General features: G+C 35.0%; 1 protein-coding gene across 1 annotated transcript in view; it reads left to right on the top strand.

Annotated features, from left to right (window-relative positions):
- Positions 1-20,739, top strand: part of LRRK2 (leucine rich repeat kinase 2) — a 139,469-nt gene that overhangs the window by 30,111 nt on the left and 88,619 nt on the right. Inside the window, exons 14-18 of the mRNA XM_077870443.1 lie at positions 4,857-4,969; positions 10,772-10,916; positions 11,054-11,193; positions 15,888-16,016; positions 16,091-16,261. Coding sequence (XP_077726569.1) covers positions 4,857-4,969; positions 10,772-10,916; positions 11,054-11,193; positions 15,888-16,016; positions 16,091-16,261 — 698 coding nt within the window. The remainder of the gene's footprint in view (positions 1-4,856; positions 4,970-10,771; positions 10,917-11,053; positions 11,194-15,887; positions 16,017-16,090; positions 16,262-20,739) is intronic.

Here is a 20,739-nt window from a genome sequence, read left to right as displayed (position 1 = left end):
GGTGGAGGCACAAGTATTTATTCAAAGGAGTAGGTCAAGATTGACATATTTAAAGTTGAAGGGTGAAACTGACCTGGTGGAAAGGCCAGGCAGGATATTTCAAGCAGAAGGAGAGAGTGCACATGGTCTGGGGCGAGTGAAACGTGGCGGGGTGAGATCGGTGTCTGAGGATGAATATGGAGCTATTGGCAGAGGCCTGAAATCTAGGGCTTGGGCACAACACTGAGCAGTTGTGCTTTTTAAACAGAAGTCAATTCAAATTTATTTAAACAATTTATTTGTTAAAAACCTATATTGTCATGACCAAATCTGCAATTTATAACAATAATGCTGTGCTGTGGAGGATGACTGTCAGGGTGAAAGCTTCCTTGAGAGAGAGAGAGTGAGATTGTGTTGGAGGCCATGATAATCCAGTGAGACATGGTAGAGGCCCAGCAGTGGAACCAGAGGAGAGGGTGGATCTAAGAGATGGTGAGGAGGTACATTTTTCTTAAAGATTTTATTTATTTATTCATGAGAGAGAGAGAAAGAGAGGGAGAGAGAGAGAAAGAAAGAGAGAGAGAGAGAGAGAGAGGCAGAGACATAGGCAGAGGGAGAAGCAGGCTCCATGCAGGGAGCCTGATGTGGGACTCAATCCCGGGACTCCAGGATCAGGGCCTGGGCTGAAGGTGGCCCTAAACCGCTGGGCCACTTGGGCTGCCCAGGAGGTACATTTGACAGGACTTTCTGACTATTGCATATCAGGGATGGAGTTACTTGTTTGGTAAAATTCCTAATTATTTTAAAGCCCAATTTGTGTGTGTCTTTATAATTTATTTTTTATTTTTATTTTTAAAAAGATTTTATTTATTTATTCATGAGAGACATACAGAGAGAGGCAGAGATGTAGGTAGAGAGAGAAGGAGGCTCCCTGTAGGCAGCCCGATGTGGGACTTGATCCTGGGACCCAGGGATCACGACCTGAGCCAAAGGCAGACACTCAACCACTGAGCCACCCAGGTGTCCTATGTGTGTCCTTTTTAAACGAAATCTTCCTAAATATACACTCTTTGTAATCATATTGGCATTTTATGTTTCTAAGAGTGAGAGTATACTTGGTATAAGAATATACATTTTTTTTTCAAGAAGAGGGCTTTCTTCAGCCTTCTTTTTTTAAATCCCCTGGTACATTGAACTAAAATATCTATCTAATTAATATATTTTGAATTGAATCATGATGTGCTATTTATAGTTGTCAGGCAACTTTTTTTTTTCGTAAGGCAACTTTTAAGGTATAATTTAATAGACATAATTTTGCTTGAAAACATTATTACACTTTTTTTGACCTTTGTAGATTGTAAAAAACAAAACAAAAGGAAACTATTTTGATTATCTATCTTTAAAAGTGTCAGCCTTAATCTTTTGAAGGTGGATTTGAGTTTTTAAGATGAGCAGAAGATATTCAGAATGAAATCTGTTAGTTAATAAAATAATACTCAGTTCAAAAGCAAAATTTGAATATAATATTTCTTTTCTTCTGTTCTCAGATTAAACCTGAAGCAATATTGATAGTCAATCATTTTTAGATATTTGAAATGATATATTTAAATAATAAATGATGTTTTTTATAATGATGTTTAGAAGTATTAAACGAGTACCCTTGAAAACAATTTTATAACTTTAGGGTTACATTTCTCATATGGAAATACATATTAATTGATACATTTATAAATATATCAGTATATAAATACCTTTATTTATTGTTAATTGTGTACTTTATTCTATGCTACCTACCACATTATCATACCACACCATACTATCCCATTCTGCACCATACTGTGCCATATTGTATCTTGCCATTCTATATATCAATGAAATAACTATAGTATCAGTACCCCATTAGTTCCAAGGTTGATTATGATTCTGGTTTGAACATGTTAAGTTGAGGTAGGTACTTATAATATCTAAATTCATTTATTGAGTAGATCATATTCAGATATTCTTACTTGTAACAAAGATGTGCATTTTAGCAAATTTATATAATTCAGTATCTAATTCAGGGCCACATATCACATACGGTGCTATGTCCCTTAAGTTTCTTTCAAGTTAGTACTTTTCAACTTCTCCTCTTTTTTATAACAATAAATTACTGAAATAATTGAATCTGTGGCTTTAACAAAGTAATAATAAAGGCACAGTTATTTATTTTTTTAAATTTCAAGTTTCTTTTTTTTTAAGATTTTATTTATTTATTCATGAGAGACACACACAGAGAGAGAGAGAGAGGCAGAGACACAGGCAGAGGGAGAAGCAGGCTCCATGCAGGGACCCTGACATGGGACTCGATCCTGAGTCTCCAGGATCACACCCTGGGGTGAAGGCGGCGCTAAACCGCTGAGCCACGGGGGCTGTCCAAGGCACAGTTATTTTAATAAAATATCATTTCATTGTTTTTCCTTGACTTTTATCAGTTCTAGAGGAAATAATGTAAAATTGCTTAAGAAAAAACTTGTGCAAATTGGGAAGTATACAGAGGGAGGTGATTGTGAGGATAAAATCACATCTAAAAGAGCAATTATGGGCAGGCCGAGTGGCTCAGCGGTTTAGCGCCGCCTTCAGCCCAGGGCCTGATCCTGGAGACCCAGGATCGAGTCCCGCGTTGGGCTCCCTGCATGAAGCCTGCTTCTTCCTCTGCCTGTGTCTCTGCCTCTCTGTCATGAATAAATGAATAAAATCTTTAAGAAAAATAAAATAAATAAAAGAGCAATCAGAGAAACTGAATTTGTTTAATCTCAGATGATTTAGGATGATACGAAAATTGTATTACAACCCATTTATTTGTAGTTAATAACAATAATACCTAGCAACTTGGAGGAATTAAAATGTGTCAGGCCTATTCAAAGTGCTTTATGTATATAAACTTAAAATTCTCGGGATCCCTGGGTGGCGCAGCGGTTTGGCGCCTGCCTTTGGCCCAGGGCGCGATCCTGGAGACCCGGGATCAAATCCCACGTCGGGCTCCCGGTGCATGGAGCCTGCTTCTCCCTCTGCCTATGTCTCTGCCTCTCTCTCTCTGTGACTATCATAAATAAATAAAAAAAAAATTAAAAAAAAATTCTCATAGTAAACTATGAGGCAGATACTGCTTTTTGTGCGTGTGCCATTTTATAAATGATGAAACCAAGGCATTGAAATGTAGAGTTGTTAAGGTCACAACTTATATAATGGAGCCAGATTTTCATTCTAATGCAGCCTGATCCAGAGTAGGCACTTTTTTTTTTTAAGATTTTATTTATTTATTCATGAGAGACACAGAGGCAGAGACACAGGCCGAAGGAGAAGCAGGGAGCCCGACATGGGACTTGATTCCGTGTCTCCAGGATCACACCCCGGGCCAAAGGCAGCGCTAAACCACTGACCACCCGGGCTGCCCCAGAGCAGGCACTTTTAAATATACATTTGTGGAACAAACATATATTGAACAACTGTTGTATATAAAGCACTATGTTTGGTGATCTGGAGATGATTAGGTTATGGAGCCTGCCCTCAGAAAGTTTGCAGTACATGCAATTTAAAGGACTGTTATGTGGAAAGGAAATTATATCTACTATGGAGAGTAGAAACTCAAGTGATATAACAAAGATCAGATGAAATTTATGGTAATGTTCATTTGGTCTTAATGTAAGAAGGATGTTTATGGAGACTCATACTCCATAAAATTTTTTTTACTACTCTGTTGGCCTATTCTTAGTGGTTACATCTGCTTGGGATGTGGGCAGTTTCAGAAATTAATGTGGGCTTGGTTACTGAAAATAAGAAATAAAGAGTTTAAGTGACTTGCCCAAAGTCATACAGCTGTAGTGAATGTCTGAACCTGTTTGAATAGATTTCTAAATAAGGACTGAAAGCCCCAGGAGGGTGGAGATCCATCCAGCCTTTGTTATTCATTGTGGTAATTCCAACATGTAGCAACACCTCTGGCATGTAGGTAGGACTCAAGTTTTTTTTGTTAGGTAAATAAAAAGCTATATATGCAGCCAGTTCATAGTTTGTGTTAATACAGATTATTAAAGTGAAAGATCATATAGAATTATTTATTAATTTATACAGTCATAGGTTTGGGAAACATGTTTCATTCATAATAATTGTATTATAGATTCTATAATATAGCTAATAATTTTTGACTTCCTGTTTTTTCACATTACCATGTAGCTTAATAAGGAATATGCTTCCTTTAAGTTACTTAACACTATTATATCACCTTAGAGCACTTTTAACAAAACTACATACACTTTACCATCATAATGCTGAAACTAGTCTTTTTTCCTTTTGCTGTTATTCCAGCTGTTCTCTGCGTTTCACATCTGACCTTTTTATGTTGTAGTCCAAATAACTGAGCTCTTCTCAAGTTGTCCATTGTTGCATAAAAATCTTACAGCTTCTGTGTGAGTACAGCTTATTCATACAAAAAAGATATTGTTTACTACAGAAAATTTCTCCATGTAGCAACTTCTTGCTACTTTACTTCTTTTTCTTTTTTTTATTTAATTGAAAGAATTTTAAAAATTAGTTTCAGAGGTAGAATTTAGTCATGACTTGCAAATAACACCCAGCGCTCTTTACATCAAGTACCCTCCTTAGTCCCCATCACCCAGTTATCCCTAAATTCAGTAAGCAGTCACACACACTGTATTTATTTTATATTCAATGATAAATTTTTTTATAAATTCCTTAAAGATAAGAGTTGTTTCTTTAATAAGGAGCTACGCATAAGAAAAAAGGACATGTGTATGTATTATTAGGTTAATTATGATCATTCTTGCAAAGCGACAGTCTGCTCAGCTTAAATATTTATGGGAATTTATCTATCTATCTAGGCATGCCAGAAGATTCCAGGGAAGATACTGAATATCAACATAAGCTAAATCTGGTTAAGAAGCAGTGTTTCAAGAATGATATTCATAAACTGGTCCTAGCAGCTTTGAACAGGGTAGGTACAATATAGGTTTTCTGCCTTATATCATTAACTAGAATTTGAGATTTGGGTAAATAGAAGGGCTATTTTTACTTCAGTTTTCCATCTTATGTTTACTATGACAGTAGGAAGTTATGTGGGTGGACGTAAGATGTCAGTAGGGATGTAGGGGGTGAAGAGATGTACCATTCCCTCTAAAGGAAGTATACTCTTGACTACAGACTTGGACAGGTGCTTTACATTGCTAGTAACATAAATCTACTCCAGTCTACTCAATCAGAAAGAGAACTAAAGAGCTAGATATTCAGCTAAGTCTTATGAGTGATGTCAGGAATTATGGCTGCTGTTTTCTTTCTTATGGCGGCTAGTCTTTATTTTCTGGCCTGAAAAGGTTCAGTCCATGAAGACACACAGGGTGCAATGTTAAAGTCTTCTTTGATTACATGGGCTTACTTTAATTTCATTGCTCTCTTCAGAGATGACCTCTGAAATGGTTTAGTGTGCATTATTTCTTTTCATTTTCAGTTATTTACACATCTGTGTACATTTTCAATAATTACTATAATCAACAAACTAAGTATGAAAAAAAGAGGGGGATTATGTCTCTATTGTGGAATGCAGAAAGTATTGATGGAATTAAGATGGTTTGGAAGTTTAATGTAAGATGAATTGGTCTTTATAAAAGGTATAAGAGTAAAGATGTAAAAAATTATTAGAGTTAATGTTTTCATGAAAGGAAGAGAGCAGTCAAGATAATTAATGGAAATGATTCCTTGTGATTTAGTATACTTTGGAAAATGTCATAAATTAGTTATATAGCCTGCAGAGAGGTCTCCTTTAAAAATTCAATTTAAACTGAACTTTATAATGTAATTGTCTATGATATATTTGAGTCATTTGTACTGAAACCTTAAATTGATTTTTTGAGCATAGCAATATAATGGGTTGAATTCAATTCCAGAAGTATTTGATGAAAATAAGTATGTGGAAGGAACTGCGTTAGGCATTTGGAAGATAAAAATGATCATGGTTTGTACTCCTCTGTCTTGGGTCTCATGGGTGGGATAGGGGAGTAATAGCAATGCATAAACTACTTATTCAGCATTAGCATCTATGAGCTATACTAGCCTTTTATGGACAGTATTCTAGGAATGTAGAGAAAGGAGCAGTTAATTTTATTCATGGTATGTGTTGGTGAGAAGCATGAGGTACTAGAATAGCCTTATAGATAACTGTGATTCTGGTTAGCCCATCTTTTCTGAAGTTATTGAATATCACTGTGATGGAGTGGAAGGAGTCAGGAGTCAAGAGACCCAGCTCTACCAGTAAATACCATGATGCTGAGAAGTCACTCAGCTCTCAGGTCCTACTTTCTTTTGTTAGTTAATCCCAGAAGTGGTTGAGAAACTTGCCACCCCCCCCCCCCCCATTTCAACAACTGTATAATGACACAGCACCTCACTATAGTGACTGTCATTTGGAGGCAGGGAGTTAAGGGCAGGAGGAAGCAGAAGTGACAGTATTTTGTTTTTTAAAATATCCCCTGTGTAGTTCCCCTAATCCTTATCCACTTTTGAGAAAAAAATGCTCTAAAAGAGGAATGTAAGTATTTCTTTAGCTCTAAAATTCTGTGGTTGCATGTCTCACTCTGAATAAATGTTGCAAAGCATTAGAGATTTTAGGTCCAAATACTACAGACATGTGAAATAAATTACCTTTAAAAATAAGTCTGTTCTTGGAAAGCAGAATTCCCAATAAGGTAGAATTTGAGATTCAACTAAGATTACAATGCACAGACTATAAAGAGTATTTGCGAAAGTGAATTAATGTTTGGATATATATGAAATTCCAATAACATTCAGGCTGAAGTTCAAATCTGTTGCTTTTATATTTGGACTCTCAAAGAAACAGTTTGGTTTTATCTTCTTTAAAAACTTTATAGGGATTTCACTGTCTTTAGTACTGAATGTTTTAGTGGAAAAATTCAAAACCAGCTTGTTTTTTTTTTTCATTTAAAAGATGAGTGATATTTAAATTCCCAAAGGATTCTTTTTCTTGAAATCCAGATATTTTATTGGATAAACCTTTTTTTTTTTTTTTTTATTGGATAAACCTTAATGTTAGTTCTGGACTATGGTGTCTTCTTTTTAGCTCTACATTCAATTTTTTTTTTTTTTCTGGGAAGGTTCTTTGAATTGCAGTTGACATAGCTAGTAGCTAGGAAAGAGGCTGGTGTAATCATTTTTTTCCTGAGCTGGTTAGCTAACTTATTGAATAAACCATTTTAATTATTTGAAAAAAACTTTAGAGAATGTGGGGCATAGGCAATAGGATATTTCTAATTGATGTGTATAGGTGTTCTTCCCTTGGCACTTCCAAAAACTTCATTTGGATAAGATTGCCAAGTATAAACTAGTAAATTGATTCTAATTTACTTTTGAAAAGCAGTACATTAAATCACTGTTTTCAAGATGGAACATTTAATAAGTGAAAGAAAAATCCATTGTAAACTTTTAAATATCATAAACACGTACATGTGATATATATTTTCAAATTTATGAAACTGTCAAAACTCAAATATCAGTATTTTAAATTATCAGATAGTTTGAGCTCCATCATATATAGTAATGTGATATTGTCATTCTCTTTTTGCATTGAAAAATCACAGGTTTCCTGTTTCAAGTCGCTAGTCATCATCCAGCTGCACCTGAAATAGTTCAAGATTAGAGGAGTTCAAGGTAGCGGAACAAGAAGTTGAATAGAAACTTGTTAGAGTGATGGCATTAAGGACAAAGATATATGCTTTATAAATATCAGTTTGATTTACCTTTTAGTATAAAAAATAAGCCTATGATACATTTTTTAAAAGATTTATTTATTTATTTGAGAGAGCATGGGGCAGAGGGAGATGGAGAGTGAAACCAAAGCAGACTCTGCTCTGAGTGTAGAGCTTGATGTAGGGCTCAATTTCATCACCCTGAGATCACAACCCAAGCTGAAACCAAGAGTCAGATGCTCAACTGACTTGCCACCTAGGCATCCCAGGCCTATGATACATTTTGAGGTTAAAACTAGCTGCATGATTTGTGGGGCACAAAACAAAATGAAAATGCAGGACTTCTGGTTTAAAAATTATTAAGAATTTCAAGGCAGTAGTAGCAGAGCATTATACCAAGTATGGGGCCCTTCTGAGCACAGAGATCTATTTGAGTACATGAGTGCACACCCATAAAGCTGGCCCTGCCTAGGAAGTAGGAATAGTGCTACCATTAATCAAACAGAAGGTTCAGAAAACACAATCTGCAATCTAACTTTGTCTTTTTCAAGAAGATAATAAAATTTTAGCTTTGAGCATCTGAGTTTAAGATACTGGTGTCAAGTGAAGAGTAGTGTGGACTTAGAGCTTAAGAGAGTTTGAACTTGTGCTTTGAGTTATCTGCGTAAGGGTTTCTGTGTCTCAATTTTTTTCATCAATAGCATAGAGATACTAATAGTGCTTCTACAGTGTAGAGTTATTGTGAGGATTAAATGAGTTAATATATAAAAGTGCTTAAGAGAATATCTGACACATAGCAAGTGCTACATAGATTTTGGCATTATAGTTGTGGTTGTTGCTATTGTTGTTATGGTGACATGAACCACATTATTTTATAAAGTCCCATCCATGAATAGAATAGTTTTAAGAAAAGAGCTTTGGACAAAGTTTGATGATGAAAGAAGAGATTGTTGGTTTTTTTTTTTTTTTTTAAAGGAGAGATTGTAAAGGAGATGGGCAAATGAATGATTTTAAATTTGAGAATAATTAGGGGCGTACCATGTCATGGAAACCAAGAGAGGAAAAATCAGCAGTTCAATTGATAAAGGACTTTTTTCTTTGACTGGTTAAGACAGAAGTCTGATTATATGAAATTAAGGGGTGGTGAGAATATGGATATAGTGTGTGTAGATGTTTCTATTAATAAGTTTAGAAATGGAGAAGTGGTACTTGATGGAGGGAAGACCAATTAAGGGACCCTCTGTCTTCCACTTAGAAGGTTTTCATCTCTGAGGTGGGTGTTTAGACCAAGGCCTGAACTGTTGCCATCACTTAGGGCTAACTGCAGGGACAGGGAGTTCTCTCATTTCATTTCACCCTCGTAATAACCCTGCTTTATTAGGATCAGTGGAAGGTGAGGAAGCTGAGAGGAACATGAGCCATCCCTTCAAGTTTCACTTTGAACCACTTTGAATTTCTTTATATTTCTTGAATAATACTTTCTGAGTAAATAGCACTTCTGAGTAAACGTTATTTCATTCATTTTTAGTAGAACTAAAATGGAACTACTAGGTTTTAAAGTGGAACTAAGAGGCAGAATTGAAACCTAAATTTAACTGGCTCCAAATTACTACCCAGGAAGTTGGTAAGATGGAAATAATGACAGGAAAATGTGCAAAGGGAGGCTAGGATAGAAGGGTGTTGTTGAAATGATAGAAGAAATGTCCAAGCTGAGCAATTATGAGGCAGAGGAGAAAGACACAGAAGGTGCTTTTCTCCACACCCAATACCAAAAAATAGATGCTGAATGAGGACAATTGAGAGGTAGTGGAGGACTAGATTGGAAGGAAATGAACGTCTGTTCATTGGTAGTATGGAAGTGAGAAAGGTTGGAGGATAGATGGTTTTGGTTGAAGAAGCTACAACAGAGCTTGAGATCTGACATGAAGCTCTCAACTCTGTGGTATACCCGTGGTGTCAGTCGGAGATTTGGAGTAGAGATACCATGAAACCAGTGTCTGTGAAAGCAGAAGTCCTGTGAAGGATAGCATTGCAATTTTTGAAAAGAAAGCTGTTAGATGGATATTCCCATCATGACAGAAGTTTGTAAAGCATTTTGGAAAAGTAGAGATGACATGACCCATTCCATGTAAGAGTTAGCTACATGTCACAGATGTCAAAAGAGGGAAAGTGTGGTTGTGGTTGTCCATGGTGGGAAAGTGTGTTGACTGTTTCTCCTTAGTCAATGAGTAGGATAGCCTAGAAAGAAAGAAAAGAAAAGAAGAGAAAAGAAGAAAAAAGAAAAGAAAAGAAAAGAAAAGAAAAAAGAAAGAAGTGTCCTCTATTACAATACTTGTAAATAATGTCAAATCATCTGGAGGAGCTGAGATTAAAAAGTTGGAAAGGGTAGCAGGTAACCTCCTGGGCTTTTTTTTTTTTTTTTTTTTTTTTTTTTTTTTGCTCCTGGGCTTTTAAGGGAATACATTTATATACAAATCCTAGTCCTGACACTTAACTAGCTTTGTGACTTGAGCTCTTCTTGTTCTTGCATCTTTAAAACCTGGTGAACCTATTATATAGGCTGTTGAGGGGGAATAAATGAGATTTGACACTTAAAGAGTAAATTTTCAATTACTATTTTCTGTAGTGAAAGTAAGCATTGCATTTTGCTGGTTAAGTATATAGGCAGTGGGATTGAACATCCCTGATTTGGTATCATCTCAGCAATGTACAATCTGTGTGACTTAAGGAATACTCAACTCTTTAACCCTCAGTGAACTCATTTTATAAAGGGAATGATATTAGTATGGATTTAAGATTCTTGTGAAAAGAAAATTCATGTTAAGTACTTGGTACAAAACAGATATTCAGTAGGCATTAAAATGGTAGCTCTTATCCTTAACAAGAACTAAAAAGTGATTAGTAATACAAGACACAAATCAAGGATAATAATCTTTATTTAGACTACTTAGCTTATATTTTATCAGCCTATAGCTGGCTTTAACTAAGGTAAGTATTAAGTCATTTTAAGTAGCAAATATTAATTGTCCTTCTGATTTTAGTTCATTGGAATTCCTGGGATTCAAAAAAGTGGATTGAAAGTAATTTCTTCTCTAGCACAATCTCCTGATGCATTAGAAGTATTATCCTTGGAAGGTGCTATTGATTCAGTGCTTCACACACTGCAGATGTACCCAGATGACCAAGGTTGGTACAATTTGAACTCAGGATTTACGATAGATTTTTTATAGGCCTTGAGCTGTTGGTTGGATGTCTTTACTTTTTTTCTCCAGTTTTGAGATTTAAAACAACTCATTTTATTATTTTTTCTTTTATTCTTTTAGAAATTCAGTGTCTGGGGTTAAGTCTTATAGGATGCTTGATTACAAAGAAGAATTTATGCATAGGAACTGGGCATCTGCTGGCAAAAATTCTGGCTTCCAGTTTACAACGATTTAAAGATATGGCTGAAGTACAGATTAAAGTATGTGCATTGTCTTGAAGGGAGTTTGGGATGGTATGAAGATTTCTCTTTCAGAGCAGTTGGGACAATTCCTGCTTTGCATTAATGGAGATATTCTAGTTAATTGAAAACCATTTATCATTTTGTAGTATTTTAATTATAGAAGGTAAAGAGAATTGGATTGACTCGCTAAAGATCCTGTTTTGTTATTAAATCTCTAAAAATCAGCATGTTTATTTCCCATTTGTCTTTTTCATGAAAGAGCAGAGAATGTGCTAAAGAAATTCCACCCAGCTGACCTTTATTTGCTTAGATTTTAGATAAATAGAAGTTACAATTATTCCAAAGTTTGTCATTCTCAGTGTTTTATTGTGGGTTACTTACCTCTAGTAATTTTTCTCCTTGACTTTTTTTCTTGCAGTAAAAAAACTTTAAACATTTTTAATCAAGCAAAATTTCACATGTGATGTATAATAACTGTTCCTTATAAGGAATGAAAGATATTGGCTGAGAAGAAATTAAGAAATAAATTAGCTCAGATCTTTTTTTCCTATTATACATTTATTTATTTTTATTGAAGTATAATTAGCATAATATCCTATTAGTTTCAGATATACATCATAGTGATTTGATATTTTTATATATTACAAAATGTTCTCCATGTTAAACTAGTTGCCATCTGTCATCATACAAAGTTATTACAAAATTATTGACTATATTCTCTATGCTATCCCCATGACTTATTTATTTTATAACTGGAAGTTTATACCTCTTAACCCCCTTCAACTATTTCACCTGCCCTCAGCCCATCCCCATTCTGATAACCAACAGTTTGTTCCTTGTATCTATGAGCCAGTTTCTGTTTTGCATTTTTTGTTCACTTGTTTTGTTTTTTAGATTCAAATATAGGTGAAATCATATATATAGTATTGTCTTTCTCTGCTTGATTTGTTCCACTAAGCATAATATCCTCCAAGTCCATCCATGTTGTTGCAAATGGCAAGATTTCATTCCTTTAATGGTTAATATTCAATTTTGTGTGTGTGTGTGTGTGTGTGTGTGTGTGTATCACACCTTTATCCATTCATCTATCAATGGACACTTCCATGGTTTCCATATCTTGGCTATTGAAAATAATGCAGCAACAAACATAGGGGTACTTGTATCTCTGACTTGGTGTTTTCACTTTCTTTGAGTAAATAACCAGAAGTGGAATTGCTGGATCATATGGTGTCTTTATATTTAATTTTTTGAGGAACCTCCAAAGTGGCTGCCCTAACTTCCATTCCCATCAACAGTGTTTGAGGGGTCCCTTTTCTCCACATTTGTTACTGACAGCACTTGTTATTTTTTGTCTTTTTGATAATAGCCATTCTGACAGGCATCAGGTGATATCTTTTTTTTTATAAATTTATTTTTTATTGGTGTTCAATTTGCCAACTTTCAGAATAACACCCAGTGCTCATCCCATCAAGTGATATTTTATTTATTTATTATTTTTTTTCAAGTGATATTTTATTATGGTTTTGATTTGCCTTTTCCCTGATTCATTAGTGATGTTGAGCATCTTTTTAGGTGTCTGTTGACCATCTGTATGTCTTCTTTGGAAAATTTTCTATTCAAGTCCTCTGCTAAATTTTTAATTGGGTTATTTGTTTTTTTTGGTATTACATTGTATAAATTCTTTATATATTTTGGACATTATCCCCTTACTGGGTATATGGTTCACAGTTATCTTATCCCATTCATTAGATTATGTTTTCATTTTGTTGGTGGCTTCCTTAGCTGTGCAAAATCTTTTTGGTTTAAGTCTCATTTGCTTATTTTAACTTTTGTTGCCTTTCCCTGAGGAGTATAGTCCAAAAGAAATATTGCTGAGACTAATGTCAGGGACTCTATTGCCTATGTTTTCTTTTAGGAGTTTTATGGTTTCAGTGCTTGCATTCAAGTTGTTAGTCTATTTTGAATTAATTTTTCTATATGGTATAAGATAGTGGTCTAGTTTCATTGTTTTTGCATGTAGCTGGTCCAGTTTTCCCAGTGCCATTTACTGAAGAGACTGTTTCCCCGCCCCCCCATTGTATATTCTTGGTTTAATTGATCATATAGGCAAGGGTTTATTTCTGGGATCTCAGCTCCATATCATTGACTTATGGGTCTCTTTTCATGCAAGTACCATACTGTTTTGATTACTGTAGTTTTGTAGAATAGTTTAAAATCAGGGAGCATGATACCTCCAACTTAATTTTTCTTTCTCGAGACTGCTTTGGCTATTCAGGGTCTTCCGTGGTTCTATACCAATTTTAGAATTATTTGTTTTAGTTCTGTGAAAAATGTCATTGGTATTTTGATAGGGATTGCATTAAAGCTGTAGATTGCTTTAGGGTAGTATGAATATTTTGACAATATTGATTGTTTGAATTCATGGGCATGGTGTATCTTTCCATTTGTGTTGTCTTTAATTTCTTTCATCAATGTTTTATAGTTTTTAGTGTATAAGTCTTTCATCTCTTTGGTAAATTTATATTTAGGTATTTTATTCTTTCTGGATACAATTATAAATGGGATTGATTTCTTAATTGCTCTTCCTGATAGCCTATTATTAGTGTGCAGACATACAACCAATTTCTGTATGTTAATTCTGTATCCTGCAATTTTAACTGAATTCATTTATTAGTTTAAATAGTTTTCTTGGTGGTGTCTTTAGGGTTTTCTATATATAATATCAATCATCTGCAAAGAGTGACAGTTTAACCTCTTCCTTTCCAACTTGGATGCCTTTCATTTCTTTTCTTGCCCAATTGCTGTGAGTAGGACTTTTTAAAGTGGTGAAAGTGGACATCCTTTCCTGTTTCTGATCTTAGAGGAAAATCTTTTAGCTTTTCACCATTGAGTATGATGTTAGCTGTGTGTTTGCCATATATGGTTTTTATTATGTTGAGATAGATTCCTTCCATATCCACTTTGCTGACAGTTTTTTTTTTTTTTTTTAAACATTAACAAAACAAGTAGTCTCTTTAAGAGTTTCTGCTTTGGTTGTGTTTGTTTTAGTAATGGAGTTTGCAGCTTGTATAAATCACACTCAACAAATATTTTCATTAATGGCAGAACTGACCAGGAATCAAAATGTCTAGGCTTTATCTTTCATATAGACATTATTAGTAAAGGGATAGTGTATCTAAGGTTTTTAATTATAAAGTGCTGAACACACACACACTTAGATTAAAAACAACAATGTGTTTTATAAATCTGCTTTTCATAGTGTGTCTCAGCCTAGGATGATTAAAGCCAGGCCAGAATTAAAAGTAATCCTAGAGAAAGGAAATAAATTTGTACAGGTACAGAGCTCTCAGTTTACTTGGTATTAATTCATGCAGGTATAAATTTTAGGATCTCTATTAGCAGAAGTTGTGAATGATTGACCAATGGGCTAAATTTGGCCTATCAATGTATTTTATTTAACCATTTCAGCATTTATAAGATTTTATTTTGAATTATGTACCTTTTCTACATTTGTGTTACTTGCTTTGCTGGTGCATTCATTTGAATTTGGAGGAACCTCTAATCTAGTGATAGGTGGACCACATGTTTCTCAGACCTGCATAAATTAAGACTACTTCTCTTACCAAATGTTAGTAAGTATCTGTAGAAATTCAGCAACTTAAAAGCTCAAAATAATAATTGTATTATTTAGACAATTTCATTAATATATTATTCTGAAAGATAATTTTATTTTATTTTATTTTTTAAAGATTTTATTTGTTTATTAATGAGAGACACAGAGAGAGAGAGGCAGAGACCCAGGCAGAGGGAGTAGCAGGCTCCCTGCAGGGGCCCCACATGGGACTCCAACCCGGGTCTCCAGGATCATGCCCTGGGCTGAAGGTGGCGCTAAACCACTGACCAACCTGGGCCGCCCAAGATAATAATTTTAAAAGTTCAATTGATCTTTTTGAGTTTACCCAAGCTAAGTAATAGTACACTCAAAAGTTCATTCTTTCTTTAGAATATCTCATAAGTGGAGAGCCCAGACTCTTCTTAGGAATATGCTTGAAGTGATCCTAAAATGTAATGGAAGGACTGATTAGTTTTTTTTTTTGACTGATTAGTTCTTTATAAAAAATTTGTTACTATGATGTAAACCTCAGAGTGCCTTTAGAGCTTTTCTCTAATGTACTCAAGATGAATGAAATCTGGGAGCTCACAGTTATCTCTTTGGAGTTGAAATTTCAGAAGAAAGCACGCGCGTGTGCATGCACACACACAAAGCACAGAAGAAAGGGGAAATACTAGGCTATTTAGAGAAACTAATCTGCAATCTTGTAATAAAAAATACAGTTTATTGGCTGGTTTGGGTTTGTAGCCCTGCTGATTCAGCTATTCTAATATTAATTAGTATTTGGCTTTCATCCTTTAAGTATGGCTTCAGACAAGAATCTTTAAAAGCCAACTCTTAATGCATTAGGTATTTTTTCTGCTTTGCTAGACAATGGTTTGTTACTTGTCATTTTATTCTCTCTTTGCCTGCTATACTTCTTAGTAATGAGAGAGCAAAGTGTGTTTATAGGATTATTTTAAGGCTTACAGCTTTTAAGTACAAACCCAATAAATATATCTACTTAGTTAAGTGTCATATATAGTCTTTCTGTTTTATATTATTTATTTATTATTTTGGCCTAGAATTGCTGATATTATTATTTTGGTCACACTTTCAGGGATTTCAGACAATCTTGACAATACTAGAATTGTCAATGTCTTTTGGAAAGCTGCTGGTGAATCATTCCTTTGATTCTGTGATATTCCATCAGATGTCTTCCAGTATCCTTGAATCAAAGGATCAACAGGTACAGTAATTTTTACCTATATGCTAACTGTTATGTATTTAGCTAACTCTAATCCTCATTTCTGTTCTTTTTAGTTTCTAAACCTTTGTTGCAAGTGCTTTGCGAAATTAGCTATGGATGATGAGTTAAAAAGTGTGATGCTAGAGAGAGCATGCGATCAGAATAACAGTATCATGGTTGAATGCTTGCTTCTGTTGGGAGCGGACGCCAATCGAACAAAGGAAGCAACATCTTTAATTTGTCAGGTAAATATTCAAGGCCTGACTTTTATGTTTTCTCTGTTATTTGGACGCTACCAATGTATAGCTTTTACTTACATCCTGTTATTCTTTACTACAGATTCTACCAGTTAATTGCACCATTGCTTGTGATTTGTAGTTGGAGTTTAGATTCATAGAATTTCAGAGGTAATAGGGTCCTCATCCTTCATTTTACCTTTTTACCTACCTTGTTATGTTGATAACTTTTCAAATCCATCTCCAACTATGCATCTCTCTGAAAATTATTCTCCAGGCACACTCCACACAACATATGGTTTTATTTTGATCATCTTTCAACCATTTTCTCTCTATTTTCAGTTTCTCTGCTAGAAAATTCTCTCCTCAGAGCTTCTGTGTGTGGCCATGTAGGCAGTGTACTGCACGCCTTTGGGGATGCCGTTCACACTGACAGCCTCTGCCATTGGCCAACCTCTTAGTTGTGTAGCACTGCAGTCCTGCTTGCCTTTCCTCCCTTCCCTTGTGCACTGTGCAAACACATCAATCGAAGTGTTCTCCTTTTCCTTCACAATCTAACCCAAATTCTTTTTCCCTGATAAAGCCCTCCCTGCACTTGTGACCGCCATACAAAATAAAAATTTACTTCTGTAAGCCCGTGACAATTTATGTGCACTTCTTTTATATTTTGTGAGTTATATGAAAGTAGAAATATACAACGTTCATCTCTGTATCATTTAGAATAGCTAACTCATTGCTTTACATACAGTGTGAACTCAGTCAGTATTTGTTGAAGTGTATTGTATATTATTTCAAGTTTGCCACTCTATAAATTTTAGAGTTTATAATAGCATTCAGGTAGCACCACATATATTTTCTAGAAATTTAATATTTCTAACAAAGCAGTCATGTAATGACTTAATATACATTATTAAGTAAATAACAAAGTAGTATATTTTCCAATAATTTACTTTAAAGCCTTACTTTATTCAATTTCCCACTTGCCTATGGATTCAATTCAATTTGTCAACTGTAAACTAAGTTAGTGCTAATTAGCATGCTGTATAAAAGGAAGCTGAACCCGTAACTTATTTTCATGCAAAATTAATTTGTGCATTAAGATCAAATAAATAATCAAATTACTTAAACTTACTCAAATTTCATTTAAGAAATCCCTTAAAAATAGTTGCTTCTCTATTATTAAAGGTAAGTAAATTATTTCCCTCAATAATGTAATACATTTTTATTGTGTCTCTTTCATTTTTTTTATAATAATAAATTTATTTTTTATTGGTGTTCAATTTGCCAACATACAGAATAACACCCAGTGCTCATCCCGTCAAGTACCCCCCTCAGTGCCCATCACCCAGTCACCCCCACCTCCCCTTCCACCACCCCTAGTTCATTTCCCAGAGTTAGGAGTCTTCATGTTCTGTCTCCCTTTCTGATATTTCCTACCCATTTTTTGTCTCTTTCATTTGATCTGCAGATCATTGCTTAATGTTACTTGCTAATGCCAAAGAACTGAAAAGAAACTTCCCCTTCACATTTTTGTTAAGGAAATAACATACCTAACAGCACTTGACGGCAATAATTTTACATTCCCAGTGGAAATGCTTCCTACTCTTCTCTCAATTTATGCAAATCTTTTTATACAAGCTTTTTGTTTTATTCTCCTTCCCACAGTCTTTTGGACTTAGTGCACTTATTTATATCTTTTTAAACAAAATCAGATCTTTACATCCATGGGTATATTAAATTTACAGAATTTATCTTAGTTGCCAGAACATTATTTACATCTAAGGAATAATAAATATTGATTAAATTTTGTGGATAGATTGAACATGTGTTGTTTTATACTAGTATAAAATAAGGTAGTCAACACTATTTGTGACTAGTGCTGTATAATTAAGATCTGTTTGGAGCAAAGGTGGAGCTAACTCTGTTAGGTTTTCTGAGGAGAATTTAATTATTCCTATAGAAGAGTTTGAAAGATTGATACTGGGCATGAAAATGCGTGAAATGAGATCCAAAGATGAAAATCATCAAATCATGGCGGGAAGAGCAACTATGATGAAGTCTGAATAAAACTGATAACAAACACTGTTGTGGTGTTCATTACCACCTGGGCAATACTCTGAGTCCTTTATTCAATTTAATCCTTACAACAACCTTAGGAATGGGTTCTAGTATTATTCCCATTTTACAGGCAAGGAATTGAGGCACAGAAAGATTATGTCCTTGCCTAAGGACACTCTCCTGGTAGGCAATAGAAAATCTGCCTCCCAAATGCCTGCTTTAATCTCTTGTCTACACCATAGATTCATGGTATGGTGGTGGTAGTAAGGGGAGGAAGGGGAGTTGTTCATTCATTATCAAAGGCTAGTATGAAATATTTGGTTTTGATTGTATGCTGCATTATTTATAAATTTGAATATGAGAGAAAGGATTGTAAAAGATAGCAAATTATACTTTTGATAATCTTTGCATTTGAATTATTTGCCATTATTTGAATGTAAAACTTATTTCTGAGCAGTATTTTTTTCTTCTCATGAAGTTGAAATTACTTTCATAATTTTTTCTTTTGTCTGATGCAATTTCTTACATATCTGTCTCCTTATGGCACCATATACCAAAAGTAAGCTTGGATATTTTGGGTCCTCAAGGAAAATACTCTATAAAAATGTTTGAGCAACTTCTAGGTGGAGAGCACAGTGTTAAATAAGTAGTAAAGAACATATAAAGGGTTTCCTATTTCAGGATGGTTTCTTTCTAAGTGTGTATTGGGGGAAGAGAGAGGATAAAACATAAATTATCTTAATATAAGGTAGGTAGTAAGTGCCAACTTAGACATAAAAATTTGCTGGGCTACAGAGAAGGCATTTGTGGTTGAGTCTTTTGGCTCCTCTGTCCCTCCCTCTGTCCCCCTCTCTCGTTTTTTCCCCTCCCATCCTTCCTTTTAAATTTCCTGTGGGCTTTTAAAGAGGATTTTAGTAATTTGCTAATTAAATTAAATATATTTCCTAGGTATTATACTAGGCTACAGAGGTACAAATGGAATTAAAATAGCATCCGAGCCTTTCATTCTAGTTTTAAAACAGATAGACATGTTTGGTTTAGTGTGCTGAGTGCTATGATAAACAAAGGTGATGGGAGCCTGGAGGAGGAAGAATGTGTGTTGGTTGGGAGCTTGGTAGCATGGACTTACTGTGCAAGAGATTGTAAACCTGTTCCTTCAAGAATGAACATCTTTTTGCTAGATGAAGAGCAGAATTAGATATTTAGGGCAATAGAAACAGTATAGGAACTAGAAAGTTCTGAGACTTAAAATTGCATGTTGTGTTTGAGGGAATAACTTGGAGCAGAGGGGTTTAGAAGATTTTTGAACAGGACAGTGACTTGATTATTTCTAAAGGAGAAAGGTACTGTAATGGTTCTGAGGAGAATGGGTTACAGGTGGGTAACCTGGAGGCTGGCAGGCGTTAAGCTGGTACCATCAAACCACACAATGGTCCCCTCAACTCCTTTGAACATACTTTAACTCTAGAGAATTCAGGAATTTCCCCTAATCTCTTCCCCCTGATCTGGTACCTTGGATCTTAGGGTCTTCTTCTCTTTTTCTTTTGTTTTCTTTTCTCTTTTCTTTTCTTTTGTTAATCCTTAATTTTGGGTAGTGAAAGGAGTACAGGGTTTTTGGAGCGAGCAGATTTGACTTCAAATCCAAGTCTCTTGTTGACTGTCTCTAAGGGTTTGGACAAATCATATATCTTTTCTAAATATTCATCTCTAAAATGGGGATAATAGGTTTTATGGGATAAATTTTTTTCTTTAAAAGATTTTATTTATTTGCTTAGTTGAGACAGAGACTGAGAGGGAGAGGCAGAGACATAGGCAGAGGAAGAAGCAGGGTCCATGCAGGAAGCCAGATGTGGGACTTGATTCTGGCACTCCAGGATCACTCCCTGAGCCAAAGGCAGACGCTCAACAGCTGAGCCACCCAGGCGTCTTATGGGATAAATTTTTAATAAGGATTAGAAATCAAGTGTATACAGACTTTACAGTACTTGACATATACTATTTCTATTATCTGTTACTTTGACCTTCTAGTTGATAGAGCATCATATTCCTTCATCTTTAAGAAGCTGTTCCTGCATAACCTAGTACGCTACAGTTTGCTAAGTCTTCCCTCTGCTCCTGTAGTTTTTGTAGCACCTAGCATACTAACTTGTCTTGAGCACATGCTCTGAAAAAGTATTTAGAGGAAGGTAGAAAACTGAGAGACAAGAAATTTCTTTGTGGAAATTCAGATTCTTGTCCTGAAAACCAGAAATGAGAGATGACTGTCCTTTGCATGTGGCATTAACAAGCTTTGTAATGTTTATATTCTCATTTGGTTAGTCTATATCATGAATGAAGGCAGGGCAGTAGTCTTTACTGTGTATGGTACTAGTTTCCCAGATGTTCTCCAAGGAGCAAACAGAAGCCCAGAAAGTATAAGCAGTGTGTAT

This window comes from Canis aureus, chromosome 25 (genome assembly GCF_053574225.1).
Source record: "Canis aureus isolate CA01 chromosome 25, VMU_Caureus_v.1.0, whole genome shotgun sequence".
NCBI classification, from domain to species: domain Eukaryota; kingdom Metazoa; phylum Chordata; class Mammalia; order Carnivora; family Canidae; genus Canis; species Canis aureus.
Note: the sequence above shows the minus strand (reverse complement) of the source record. Positions and strands in the feature narration are given on the sequence as shown.